The 13,327-nt window shown below is 61.4% G+C and overlaps 5 protein-coding genes across 5 annotated transcripts; 3 read left to right on the top strand and 2 right to left on the bottom strand.

Moving 5' to 3' along the window:
* Nucleotides 1-243: 243 nt before the first annotated feature.
* Nucleotides 244-722, top strand: A1Q1_00131 (uncharacterized protein; the record flags this gene model as incomplete). Its single annotated transcript, XM_014328972.1, has 4 exons — nt 244-250; nt 307-335; nt 384-434; nt 498-722. 4 exons carry the CDS (start codon nt 244-246, stop codon nt 720-722), a joined length of 312 nt encoding a protein of 103 aa, XP_014184447.1.
* A 48-nt stretch (nt 723-770) lies between these two features.
* On the top strand, nt 771-3,025 carry A1Q1_00132 (gamma-adaptin; the record flags this gene model as incomplete). Its single annotated transcript, XM_014328973.1, has 2 exons — nt 771-2,786; nt 2,837-3,025. 2 exons carry the CDS (start codon nt 771-773, stop codon nt 3,023-3,025), a joined length of 2,205 nt encoding a protein of 734 aa, XP_014184448.1.
* A 782-nt stretch (nt 3,026-3,807) lies between these two features.
* On the bottom strand, nt 3,808-4,414 carry A1Q1_00133 (uncharacterized protein; the record flags this gene model as incomplete). The annotated part of the gene is made up of 2 exons (XM_014328974.1): nt 3,808-3,903; nt 4,064-4,414. 2 exons carry the CDS (start codon nt 4,412-4,414, stop codon nt 3,808-3,810), a joined length of 447 nt encoding a protein of 148 aa, XP_014184449.1.
* An 804-nt stretch (nt 4,415-5,218) lies between these two features.
* On the top strand, nt 5,219-8,923 carry A1Q1_00134 (uncharacterized protein; the record flags this gene model as incomplete). Its single annotated transcript, XM_014328975.1, has 8 exons — nt 5,219-5,252; nt 5,297-5,324; nt 5,435-5,599; nt 5,748-5,999; nt 6,050-6,819; nt 6,887-6,956; nt 7,142-7,420; nt 7,780-8,923. The coding sequence occupies 8 exons, from the start codon at nt 5,219-5,221 to the stop codon at nt 8,921-8,923; spliced, it is 2,742 nt and encodes a 913-aa protein (XP_014184450.1).
* Nucleotides 8,924-9,165: 242 nt separating this feature from the next.
* On the bottom strand, nt 9,166-13,009 carry A1Q1_00135 (uncharacterized protein; the record flags this gene model as incomplete). The annotated part of the gene is made up of 4 exons (XM_014328976.1): nt 9,166-10,962; nt 11,278-11,799; nt 11,850-12,341; nt 12,389-13,009. 4 exons carry the CDS (start codon nt 13,007-13,009, stop codon nt 9,166-9,168), a joined length of 3,432 nt encoding a protein of 1,143 aa, XP_014184451.1.
* Between the last annotated feature and the right edge of the window lie 318 nt (nt 13,010-13,327).

The following is a 13,327-nucleotide window of genomic DNA, read 5'->3' on the forward strand; positions in this document are numbered from 1 at the left end:
GTTCTTATCGGCCAGCCGCTGACGCGACGCGATATCTAGGAACGTCCGTGACAAGCGCAGGACGGGAGCATATCGATCGCCACGCTCCCGCCGACCACGCGAGAACAGGACACGGCCACGCACCGGTCCCTCGTCAGTGAACACGACATTGCGCCCAACGTTCCTCACGCTCTTGCACAACTCCACTTCCACCGACAGGTTGCTCAACGCTCTACTGGGGCCTCCAAATCAGTAGCGTGCAGCATGAGCGGTCACTACAACCTCAAGGGTGAGCTACACAACTATCGCCAAAGCTAACTTTCGCAGCCCTGATCAAGGCCATTCGGTCCTGCAAGGTATTTATTATCGCACGAGGCCACTGAGCACCACTGACAACAATACAGACACTTGCGGATGAGAGGTCATGTATTCAGAAGGAGTCTGCCGCCATTAGAGTGAGTACAGCCAGTGTCTTTCGAGCGAGGCGCGCCGCGAATACTTGAAGCTGACGACGCCAGACAGCGTTCAAGGAGGAGGACACCTATATGCGCTACAACAATGTCGCGAAGTTGCTCTACATTCACATGCTGGGTTACCCGGCGCACTTTGGTCAGATTGAGTGCCTGAAGCTCGTCGCCAGCCCGCGGTTCAGCGACAAGCGATTGGGATACCTCGGTATCATGTTACTCCTCGACGAAAACCAGGAGGTGCTCACCCTTGTCACCAACTCGCTGAAGAAGTGAGTCAAATGACGTACCGTTGCTGACTCTAGTGACATGAACCACTCAAACATGTACGCTGTCGGTCTCGCCCTCTGCACTTTCGCCAACATTGCATCTGAAGAGATGTCTCGCGACCTGTGTAACGAGATCGAGAAGCTGCTGGGCAGCAGCAACACCTACATCCGCAAGAAGGCTGCGCTCTGTGCCTTGCGTATCATTCGCCGTGTCCCGGACCTGATGGACCACTTCTCCGACAAGGCGAAGACGCTCCTCCAGGACCGCAACCACGGTGTTCTTCTGGCTGGAATTACCCTGGTGACCGAGATGTGTGACATGGATGACGAGATCGCCCAGCAGTTCCGCCCTGCCGCCCCTCTCTTGGTCAAGCACCTCAAGTCTCTTGTCACCACCGGATTCAGCATCGAGCACGACGTCAGCGGCATCAGCGACCCCTTCCTCCAGGTGAAGATTCTCCGCCTGCTGCGAGTGCTTGGGCGCGGCGATGTCGAGGCGAGCGACACCATGAATGACATTCTTGCCCAGGTTGCCACGAACACCAACTCGACCAAGAACGTTGGAAACGCGATCCTCTACGAGACCGTCCTGACTGTTCTCGAGATTGAGGCGGACAGCGGCCTTCGCGTCATGGCGATCAACATTCTCGGAAAGTTCCTCACCAACCGTGATAACAACATTCGTTACGTCGCTCTGAACACCCTGAACAAGGTGGTCGGCATCGACACCAACTCGGTCCAGCGTCACCGCAACACCATCCTCGACTGTCTGCGCGACGGCGACATCTCCATCCGAAGACGTGCGCTCGAGCTCAGCTACGCCCTCATCAACGAGAGCAATGTCCGCATCATGACCCGCGAGCTGCTCGCTTTCCTGGAGGTCGCCGACAACGAGTTCAAGCTCGGCCTCACCACCCAGATCTGGCTTGCCGCGGAGCGATATGCCCCCAACAAGCGATGGCACATCGACACTGCTCTCCGAGCACTCAAGTCGGCTGGAAACTACATCCGAGAGGAGATTCTTGCCGCTTTCCTCCGGCTAGTCGCCCACACCCCCGAGCTGCAGTTCTACACTGCTCAGCGCCTGTTCACTGCGCTGTCGAACGACCTGTCTCAGGAGTCTCTCACTCTTGCGGCTGTCTGGATCCTTGGCGAGTTTGGTGACGTTCTGCTGCAGGGCGGCAGCATCGACGATGGAGAGGACGTCAAGCCGGTGACTGACGTGGCCATGGTTGATCTTATGGAGACTGTCTTGACGTCGCCGTACGCCAACACTCTGGTGCGCCAGTTTGTCATGACGGCGCTTGCCAAGTTGTCGGTGCGCTTCGCGGAGACGGGTTCGCAGAGCGGCGCCGAGCAGCAGAGGCGCATCAACCAGATCATTGCCAACTACTCTACCAACCTCGAGCTGGAGATCCAGCAGCGCAGTGTCGAGTTCGGCACGCTACTCAACATGGGTGACGTCAAGATGGGTGTTCTGGAGCGCATGCCTCCGCCCGAGATTAAGGCGACGATCATGGGAACGGTCAGCGAGAGGCGAAAGGTCGGAACGACGCGGGCAGACAAAGACACGGTGGTCGACCTCATCGGAGACGACATGTCGGCGCCGTCCGGACCGTCAAACGGTGCGCCCCAGCAGTCTCTGCAGTCGACGCAGGACCTGCTCGCGGACATCTTTGGCTCCTCCGACGCTACGCCCGTCACTTCGCCCTCGGCGCCTGCTCCGGCCAAGTCACACGCGCAGGACATCATGTCGCTGTTCGACTCGTCGCCGGCGACCTCGTCTCCGGCGCCTACCCCCGCCCCCGCTGCCGCCGCCGGCGGTTCCCTCTTCGACCTCGCTTCCACTCCCTCTCCTCCCCCGACCACACGCTCCCCTCCTCCCGCACCTGCCGCTGCCCGGCCGCCTCAGGCGCCCCAACTGCAGTCCTACACGGCGTACGAGAAGAATGGGCTCAAGATCACGCTCACGCCCAAGGTCTCGGCGCAGCCCGGTGTTGTCCAGATCCTTGCGCGCTTCACGTCCGCGTCGCCCGTCGAGGGCGTCAACTTCCAGGTCGCCGTGCCAAAGGTGAGTTGCGCGAAAGCGACAATGCTAACTCTCAGACCCAGCAACTGCAGATGCAGGCCATGTCGAACCAGAACGTCCAGCCCGGGGCGACCGAAACGCAGCAGCTGCGCGTCATTGCGCCGCCAGGTGCACAGATTCGACTCCGACTCCGCGTCTCGTACAAGAAGGACGGACAGCCGGTGCAGGACCAGCTCGACTTTTCGGGCTTCCCGCCCAACCTCACGAGCGGGGGGAAGTAGTTGCTGCGAAGCGAGCGCCGAGCGCGTGTAATTTTGTTTTAGAGTATGCATACGTCCGTTATGGTTGTGACATGCGGTAGGCCAGTAGTCGCGATAGATAAAAATGCATTGAGCGTATAATGATGGCGTGAGGCCGCTTGCGGCCTGTACCCTTGCAGTCAGAAAGGAGCAGCCGCATGTTGCGTGTCAAGGTTGAGAGAGCAGAAGAAGGGGGATAAACAGTGTCGTGTGGTATCAAATGTACGTCCAAACTATGGGAAGCCGGGGTCAGAACACCCGCCGACGACCCTCAAACAAGGACGGTCTGTCTGGGACATCCCCCAAAGGAGAACTGGAAATCCAGTTCCACAACTGCAAATAGCAGCCAAAGAGGGATGTCCGATGGAGAAGAAGTGAACGACTAGCTGGAAACTTTGTACGTCGCGCGGCGGTGCGGTGCGACGTCGGGCCGGCGGAAGCAAAATGTCCATCTCCTTCTCCAGGTGGACATGAGTGGCGTGAGCTGACAGGCTGACCAACCTGGGACCGGCTCATTACGACGCAAATAGGACGAGCACAAGACACAAGCGCCCAAGGATCCAAGGAGCAAACAGAGTCATGGAAGACGAAGAGCGTATGCGTATGGAATAGTACATGCGGTTGTTTTCTTGTTACAAAATCAGAAGAGCACCTCTTAGTCAAACTTCTGCACCTGGCGGAGGTCGGGCATGCGGCGGGGCTCCTTCTCCTTGTTCGACGCGTGCAGGCGGAGCCTGGGATTAGCTAGACTCATGTCAATAAGCTCACTTGGCAAGCAGCTCGGTCTTGGCCCAGCGCTCGGGTGCCTCCTTCTTCTCCGTCGCCCAGTAGAAGACGTCCCAGTCGTTCTCGTCGAGGAGCTGTGGGTTAGCTTTACTGATCAGCGGGACGGCAGCTTCCACCTCCACGGCACCACTGCGTCTTCAGAGCTCATCTGAGAAGAGCCACCGTATGATCTCGGCGTCTCCTAATCGCACTACCCGCAATGCTCGGCCTGCGGCCTCGCGCCTCATAACTCACCTTGTCAAACTCTTCCATCTGCTCCCTCGTCATGCTCGGCAGCTCATTCTTGGCAAACGTGCTAAGGAGCAGGTCGTTCTCGAGCATGCCGCGCTTGCGGGTCTGGTACACGAGGCGGGCGCGCATCTTGTTGTCGTCCTCGCCAACACGCTCGATGGGCTTGATCGCCTGCCACTGCGCCATCTCGGCCTCGGCCTGGTCGTGCCGCGGGCGCTGCTGCTGGGCGAGCAGGGCGGGGTCGAAGGGGAGCGGGAACGGGTCGCTCTCGGCCAGGACGGCGCGGGAGACGTGCAGCGCGCGCACGCGCGAGCTCGAGATCGAGGCGAGAGTCAGGAGTCGTCGGGACAGCATTGTCGAAGGTGGAGGGGTTGGAGTGTCGAGGCGGAACTCGAAATCTCGGCTTGAAGCGGTCGATCGGAAGGTAGACCCGACATTGTCACGGAAGCTATGTCACGTGTGGCCGACGGATCCGAGGAACTCTGGCGTGGGAGAGCGATTTACCGCATTAGAAGTCTGGGCTGATGGGAATATGCCTCCGTCCGCACATGGTGAAACAGCTGAGCGCCTCAGCCAAGCTGGACAAGCTCGTGTTCAGGGTTCGCTGCGGCTCTCGCATTCGCTCGTCAGTTACGGGGGGCGTCACAGAGCGCCAGAGCGGCAGCGGGCCAGGCGTGGAAGACGCAAGGCGAAGGGGCGCAGGGGCAGAGGTCGGAGCAAGGTCGGTTATCCAAGGTCAGCCCAAAGCCGGGTCTACCTACGGTGAGAAAATCAAAACATGAGAATGACGCTATCGCAGCTGCGACGCTCGCGACGATCACTGAATCAACTCACGCCAAACGAGCCAAACTTGGCTCGCCCGTCCCATTGCTGCTGCTCTCCCACACGTTCCATGCGTTCCACATGCATGCCCCTCTGCACAGCCAACGCCTGTCCATGCTGTCCACGCACCGCGCACCCCGCAGGCGCATAACGCACAGTCTGCAGCAGTCTGAGGCCAGGTACAAACCCGATGTCACAGCTGGCCGGCAGGGGAACAACTCACTGCCGTACCTGTGCCGCAAGCCCGAAGCTCTCACAAACCCGGCCCGCAACACATAACCCGGCTCTCAGCTTGCTGTTTTGTCTTCCTCTCCATCTCCCATCGGCGCTTCCACCATGGACTCTAGCCAGCTCAAAACCAAGGTGCTGGGTGAGTACCAGCTAGCACGCTGCCACTTTAAGCTGACTCCACAGATGTCGCAAAATCGCTCGTCACTGGAAAGTGAGTGTCTTCCTCGGCGCCTCAGGTTCCACGCACGGCCAACGCCTCAACCTGGAGTATCACGTCCATCTTCAAGCCTTCCTCGGTTTCTGTTTCGCAGTACTAACCAGCAGGAACCAGTACGAGCAGGCCATCGACGAGTACTTCGCCGATGACGCCGTGTACGAGTCGCCTGTCCATGTCGCGAAGGGCAAGGAGAACATTGAGCATGTTTTCGTCCTGCACCAGGCGTTCCGTGCCGACTCCAAGCTCGGCGAGTGGAAGTGGAATGACCAGTGAGTTGAAAATGGTGTTTGATCGGCGAGCGCGGAGTGGTCCTCGCCGCTTCCACGCGGGTCATCGTCATGGTCCGTGGCTGCCGAACAAAACCCTGCAATTATAAGCCCGAAGTCATCACCGAGCTTCCCCCCAGCTGACAACCAGGAACAAAACCGCGACCTTCACTGTGAGGGGCCGCTACCACCTGCCCGTTGGCGACCTTCCCTGGCCGGTCAACTCGCTGTCCAAGGTCACCATCCCCCTCGACATCAGGGGCGTGCAGCTGCAGGTCGAGCCCGACCACAGCTCGCCATCGCCGTCGCAGACTGACCGCGGCGATGTGGACGACACCAAGTACCAGGTCACCAAGTTCTCTATTCCTTCCCTTGCGCCCCGCAACCGCCTGCTCGCTCTGGTGTACGGCATCATGTGAGATTCCGCCGTTGGCTCCAGACGCTAACCCGTAGCACGCTCGCCCTGCGTATCGTCTCGCCCATCGTCATCAGTATCGCGAGTATCGTCGTGTCGTTCTTCCAGCGCCACCCGCTGTCTCAGGGTCTCATCAAGACCGCCTTTGCGGCCATCTACGAGCTTACCACCGGTGTTCTGAACTTTATCGTCACTCGCATCCCGATCGTCGGCAGCAAGATCAAGAGCATCCGCGCTAAGGCGGACGCTGCGTTCGCCGATGCCAAGGCCGCGCCCAACGTCGACTCTGCCCCTGCTTCCCCTCACCCCGTCGAGAAGCGCAAGCCCCGCCAGTCTGGCAGGCACGCTCTCGCCGGCCTGCTTGAGGATGAGCCGCACCCTGCCGCCCTCATCGAGGACCGCCCTCTGTCTGCTTCGCCCGGTTTCAGGGGCAGCAAGGCGGCGAAGGCTAAGGGCGTCGCCGACCCTCCCGCCGTTGTGCTTGACGCTGCGATCGGCTCGAGCGTGAGCAGCAAGAGCAAGAAGTCGGCCCGCAGGGCTATTGCCGACGAGGCTGCTCCCGCTGGCCTCATCGAGGACGAGCCCCACCCCGCCGGTCTCATCGAGGACGAGCACGAGCTCCTGATCGAGGACGCGCCCGTCGAGGGACTCATCACCGACGGCCCCGACTCTGTTTCTGTTCCCGTCTCTGGCGGCGCGTCCGCCACGGATACCGACTCTGGCGATGCGACCTCGCCTTCCCCGTCTCCGCACGTGAACCTGCACGCGTCTGACGGCCACGCCGCCAAGCACAGGAAGAGCAACAAGAGTGAGGATTCGGATTCCGATCCGCCGATCGAGAGCTACGTCTATACATTATGGAGCTAACGGCTCAGAGAAGCGCAACCAGAAGCAGCACGCCAACTACCACTACTCGCACAACCACGAGACGGTCAAGAAGGCCGAGTAAGGCCAGTCAGTCTCCGGCCGGACAGTAGCTAGCCCAATACAATTTGTGGATACATAGCCTGATAGCCAGACCGCGCTCGCGCCAGCCGCAGCGCCAGTCGTTCCTTCATAGAATGTTCGCAGAAGCAGCATGTGAATAGTGCAATGTTGCAGTGATCATGATCAGGGGGTGATGTTGTCAGGAGGCAGGGCGCAGATAGCCGACGTGAGTGGAGGTACGCCACCGAAAGGGACGCCGATCGCAACGGTGGATTTTGGAACGGCACCATCCTCCACAACAACAGCAGCTCACATGGACATCGACTCCTGGCCGCCAGCGGAGCAAGAGCTGGCGCCGGGTCCGCAGTTGCTCGCCATCGACACGAATGTGCTCATCAATCGACTGGCGCTCGTGCAGGCGTTGCACAAGCGGCTGCTGCCGAGCGAGGTGTGGTTGTTCGTCCCGCATGTGGTGGTGAGAGGTGAGTCGGAGCTGCGCAGGTCGAGCGAAGCGAGACCAAGCGAGCGAGACAGAGCGGGGCGATGTCGGTGAGCGATACTAGCTCAGCAGCCTTTCACGAGCGAGCAGCGAATGAGACAGAGCCGCCTAGTCCCTCTCGCGGCGTGTCAATGATCAGCGCAAGACCCCAGTATACAACTCCCCTTCAAGCTGATGGGCGCAGATGCAGAAGCTGACGCCAGAACTCGACCACCAAAAGTCCTCACCACGTCCCGACCTCCGGCATGCCGCGCAGCGCGCCAGTGCGTGGCTGAGAGACATGCTCAAGTCGGCGCGTCACACGCGCATCAGGGTGCGTCTCGAATCGCTGCTCGAGTTTAGGGCCGCACAGGGGCCCTTCGAGGCGGGCGTGGAGGTGAAGAATGACGAGAGGATATTGAAGTCGTTGACACACGCTTATTCTGTGGGTCTGCTGTTGGACGGGGATGCCGGGGCGGGGGTATCGTTTGGAGGAAATGGAGGAGGCTCAGGAGGGAGTGTGGGAGGAGATAGTGGGAGTGGTGGAGGGACCGGAGGAGGGAAGATAGGCGGCATGGGCAATGTGCGGCTTTGGACTGAAGACGTCAACTTTAGTCTCATGGCCGAGGCGGCAGGCCTCAGTACTCTGGGGAAATGTGTGACGCTGTCGGCCGTGTTGGGCGGTCTCGGGCTCGAGGACCAGGACGAGGGGATGGAACTGGATCTCGACCCGAGTGCCAATGTGGATCTCTTCAGTCGCCAGACTGTGCAGCCGGGACTGCAGCCGCCAATGCAGCCGGATACGTACTCGCCCTACGCCTCGCCCTACGCCTCGCCGTACGCCTCGCCCAGTTATCCCAGTTACTCGAGCTCAACACCGACACTCCACGCGCCGAGTTCTTCAAGTCGGACGACACGAACGACACCCTCGACACCCTCGACACCCAAAGCGGGGGGACGAGGCATGCCGCCCCCGGGCACATTAAAGGAGGCAGTGGCCCGGCTCCAGTCGCAGTGTCCCGCCTCGCTCCGGCCGGCGCTGCTCAGTGCGCTCACGTTGTTCGCGGCACGGAGGGCCGTGTCCCTGTCTCTGCCACCCCTACCGCCAGCTTCGCCATCAAAGCCTGGCTTTTCCCTTCCTTCATCCTCCCCCTCTCATTCTGGATCTGGATCTCTTGCGTCTTCGCCCGGCAGTTCGGACACACCGAATCGGACGAGCAGCAGCACAAGTAAGGGCATGTCGGAAGAAGCCTGCGAGCAGTACTTCACCGCCACGCTCTCGGGCGTGCACCAACTCATCGCCGCCATCGACACATCCTCTCTCCCCTTACGCACGCAGGCCGTCCTCGGCTCGGCGCTTAGGACGCTGTGCAAATTCGTCGGACCGAGGCATAAGGGCGACAAGAGCGTGCCGGTTTCAGAAGTCAGAGAGGCTGTTAGGACGCTCGATGGGGAGACGGGCGATTTCCGGGTCGTGCTTGAACGTCTGGACGCGTTGGACATGTAGATTTCGCTTGTGTAGTTTGTAGACTTGCTTGTATACTATGGGTTCATCTCGCTGTTAGCCTGGGTTACTCGCGCCGCGCGCTCGTTGTTGGCACTGACTCGGCGCACGCCTCGCGCGCTGCGCGCGCTCGTCGAGTTGTAGCATCTACATGTCTCTAACTGATACAACAGTGTCTATCTACTCGCCACAGTTGTTTGCGCCTGACAGGCTGGGTCTCCACCTCTTCCTCACTTCACGTCGGCCTACATCCGCCGACCTTCCTTCGTGCCGGCTCGCCTACTTCCTCTCCCACCACAACTGGTCCAGCTCCGCAAACGTCCCCGGGTCGAGCTTGAATGCGCCCCGTCCCTGCCCCATCCCATCGACTCGAGGATCCGCTCCGTGTCCTGCGCGAGCCAGGCGGGCTCCACCACGTCGCTCGCAAACTTCCATCCCTTGCCGTCGACGCCGCCGGCCGCAAACGACATTCGGTCCGTGTTCCCGCCCGGGTTCACCGTGCCGTTCAGCACCCCCAGCGTCTCGGCGAGACGTGCGACGAGGTGTCCGAACGGCGCGGTGCGCAGGTCAGAACCGCGCTGCTTCCCGCCCCGAGGCGACAGGTCGTAGATGAACCGCGTCAGCGTCGAGGTCGCACCTGGCACGGAGCGCATCTCGGACCGCGCGGCCGTCGGAGCAAGGAACGAAAGGGAGTACACCGACAGAGCAATAAGCTCCGTCCGCGCGAGGAAGTTTTCGATCGAACGCATCGCCTCAATGTCTCGCGGCGTCAGGGGGAAGAGCTTGATGAGCCCGCTGAACAGCTCGACTAGCTCGTTTGTCGGCACAGCCGCTGCAATGACCTCGCGGTTGTTGTCCGGGAGAGCGAGACGACCAAACGCCTCGAGCGCCCGCTCGACACTGAGAACCGACGACGGGCGCGCCTCCTGTGGCGGAATAGAGGTGCACGAGCCGTACGCAGGCTCGCGCAGGCGGTAGCAGTCCCACCCGCTCATGAGGAAGCTCGAGAGCAGCCTGTAGATTGCGATCACGCTGCAGTGCGGCACCTTGGTCAGGTTGAAGTGTCCGCCGAGGTTGGTCAGAATCGACACAGCCTCGCGGCGCACCCGCGCATACTCGGGGATCGAGTACGGACGCTTGCTCGAGTACCGCTCTCCTGGCATACGCATCAGGGATCCGTCGGTCACCGCCGCGAGCATGTTGAACAGCTCGGGTCGCGCCATGAGTGGCTGGTTCTCAGGCGCCATTGAGTAGTTCCGAATAATATTGAGACCAGCAAGCACAATGTCGGTCGGGCCGCCGGTGATCTCTTGCGGGCCCTTGTACTCGGTCTCGTCGTCCTGCACGCCGTAGTCGAGATCCTGTCCAAGCTGCTCCAGCTCGAACAGGCTCATCCGCGAAATGTCCTCCCGAGCAGAATCGGCGGACGCACGCGGCGTCTCCTTCTCCTTGTCCTTGCCCTTCTCCTTCTCCTCGAGCCAGCGCTCAACGCCGTCGTCACCGAGCGCCGAGTCGCCGACGAGAGAAATAACCTCGAGGAAGACCTCCATCATCGGCTCGATCGGCATGCACGACACGGCGCTGTCGTTGACGGGCATCGACAGCATCGAGAGAGCAGTCAGCCCATACCCGACCTCGACGGGTAGCCGCGAGCGCAGACCCATCAGGACAGACTCGAGGTCCACCTGCAGATCAGACGCCGGCCGCGCTCGGCGGTTGAGAGAGTGTTTCGGGAACGCAGAGGCGACTGCACGCTCGTCCCATCCTCCGAGACTCGGCTGCGGGAAGTGCAGCGGGCGGTACTCGACCTTGAAACGGGGGCGCTTCGGACCCGACGGCTTCGGCGGTCGCGACGGGGAAGACACAGCGGACTCGCCCGCCTTGCGCTTGAGCGGGTTCGCATCGCCATTGGAAGCCGGTGACGGGGCAACTGGTGACGGGGCAGCGGCAGCTGGTCCACCGGCTGGGGTTCCAGGCGCCGGCGAAGCGGAAGCCTGCGCATTGGCTGGTGACGGGGCAGCGGGAGAAGCGCGGTGCTGAGGCTGAACGGGCGTCGGCGGCTGCGGTGTCGGTGGTTGGGCCGGCTGTGGAGGCTGTGGTGGCTGCTGAGGCTGCTGCTGCTGTTGCGTCGGCGTAGGCGGTTGCTGCATCTGCTGTTGCTGCGGAGGCTGAGGGAGCTGCTGCTGTTGCTGCTGGTTCTGCTGCTGCTGCTGCAGATTTTGCTGCAATTGCTGGAACTGTTGCTGTTGCTGCTGCTGGAACTGCTGCTGTTGAGTCTGCTGTTGCTGGTTCTGCTGCTGCTGCATCTGCTGGTTCTGCAGTTGCTGCAACTGCTGCTGAGCTTGCAAGGGAGGCACCGGCGTCTGCAGCTGAGGAACCTGCTGCTGCTGGGGCGTCGGAGGGCGCATGTCGGCAGAGGGCGTCGGCGCCACAGCGGACATGGCCGGGCTTGCCGCAGCCACGACAGCAGGCGAAGCAGCAGCAGCCGGGGACTGGGCCATCGTTGCAATTGGCGACGGGGCAATCGCCGTCGGGGTTGGGGCTGCCGGGGTTGCTGGCGTCGGCGTCGGTGCTTGCGCTTGCGGTGTTCCAGCCGTCGCAGAAGGAGATGGCGCGGCATTCGCCGGGGACCTCGCCTGCGCCTGGGCCTGCTGCTGTTTCTGCATCTGAGCAATCTTCGACCGCGCCATCGCCTGTTCGAATCCGAAGATCCACGCGCGGTAAGCAGCAATCAGATACTGGACAGCGTTCGTTGTCAACTGCGGCGGCGCATTCGGGTCCATTCCGGGAGGTCGGGGGAGAGCAACAGGCGCCGGAAGAGTCGTCGGGATGCCTTTGCTCGCCAGAATCGCCTGCCAAACGGGGTGCTCCTGGATGTTCTGCGTTTGAATTAACTGTACGTTAGCTCCACTCGACGAAAGTACCTCACCTTAATCATACCACCCAGGCGGAAGATGGCAAAGAACAGGTCTGTCAGCTCAATCCATTGATCTCCAAGCTTGAAGGATCCGTCGCGTTCTCCGTTGAACACTTCAGTCGGCATCGGCTGCCGGATCGACTTGTAGAATGCAATGAGCGAGTGTAACAGCTGCTGCTTCTGAGGGTTTCCAGGTCGTATTCCCATCGGCGGCTGACCAGGACCAGTGTTCGGGAATCCGGTCGAGGAAGGCGTCCCGGGGAGCTGGCCACTTGGCCCACCCATCGCAGACATTGGCGAAGGTGCCGACATGGGCAATCCACCTTGCGGGTTGGGTGCGGGTGAAGGGGCGGAAACGCTACCTCCTGCCGGGGACGGGGCCGTGATACCACCCGCCGGGGAAGGAGCCGTCACAGAAACGGGCGACGGAACGTTCATCGGCTGGTTGCTCGGGGTGCTAGGCGGGTTGGACTGTCGCTGTTTATGTGACTGCAGAGCTTGGAGCTACAAGGTCAGCAAACATCATCCATCCATCAGCCGCATGAACCCACCTGTTTCATGATCGCGTCACGATCGCCTCCTTGAGGCATTCCGTTGTTGGCTGCCCAGTCCGGTAGTCCGGTGAGGTTCGGCCGCCCATCCTGGTTGGGCTGCGATCCTGCTCCAGGCTGCGGAGTGCCTCCTCCGCTTGCCCTCATGGCGGCAGCCTGCAGCGCCTGCTGCTGCACCTGCAGCATCCGCGCTTGCAGCTGTGCTTGGAGCGTTGACACATCTGGTGTTCCGGCTGACGGGGCAGGCGATGCGGCTGACGTGGGGTTGATCGGGGAAGGCGCACTTCCGTTGGCAGCGTTCGGGTTTGACGGACTGCCCGCCGCCTGGCCAGCCCCAGGTGCGTTGCTGCCGCTAAGTTTTCGGTTCTGAAGGTTGAGGTTGGAGAGGTTGGGGAAGAGGGCGGATGCGGCAGCGGCACCGCCGGGAAGACGGGCAGCGAGCTGTTGGAGCAGCTGCTGCTGAGTCGCGGGGTCGAGGCCAGCAAAATTCGGGACACCGTTCATTCCAAAGCCAGCGGGGAAGGCGGGGTTCTGGGGCTGCTGAGGCTGGTGGGGGTTGACATTGTTTGGAGGGTTGTTGTTGTTGTTGTCCCCTTCGGTGGAGGCCGCGGGTTGGGACATGATTATCGAAGGAGCAAGCCTAGGCTGAGATGAGCGAGGCGTGAGGGTCGATGTGCGATGACACCGACACACGCGCACGCGCGGCTGGGCCTGGGTCTGGCGTGGTTACCGAGATGCCTTGGAGGGACCCGCGCCTGGGCAAGACTGGACCAGGGACTGGTGAATCGACGCGCGCGTGGATGGGAGGGCTCCGAGGATGTCTCTGATCTCTGGTTGTGAGGACTTTGTGTTGAGTTGGCGAGAAAGAGCGCGCTAAGGTTGGGTAATATCGCGTGTCTTTTCGCGGGCTGGGCTGGGGGAGGGAGGGAGGGGGGCGCG

Source organism: Trichosporon asahii (genome assembly GCF_000293215.1).
Source record: "Trichosporon asahii var. asahii CBS 2479 unplaced genomic scaffold scaffold00002, whole genome shotgun sequence".
In the NCBI taxonomy this organism is placed as follows: Eukaryota; Fungi; Basidiomycota; class Tremellomycetes; order Trichosporonales; family Trichosporonaceae; genus Trichosporon; species Trichosporon asahii.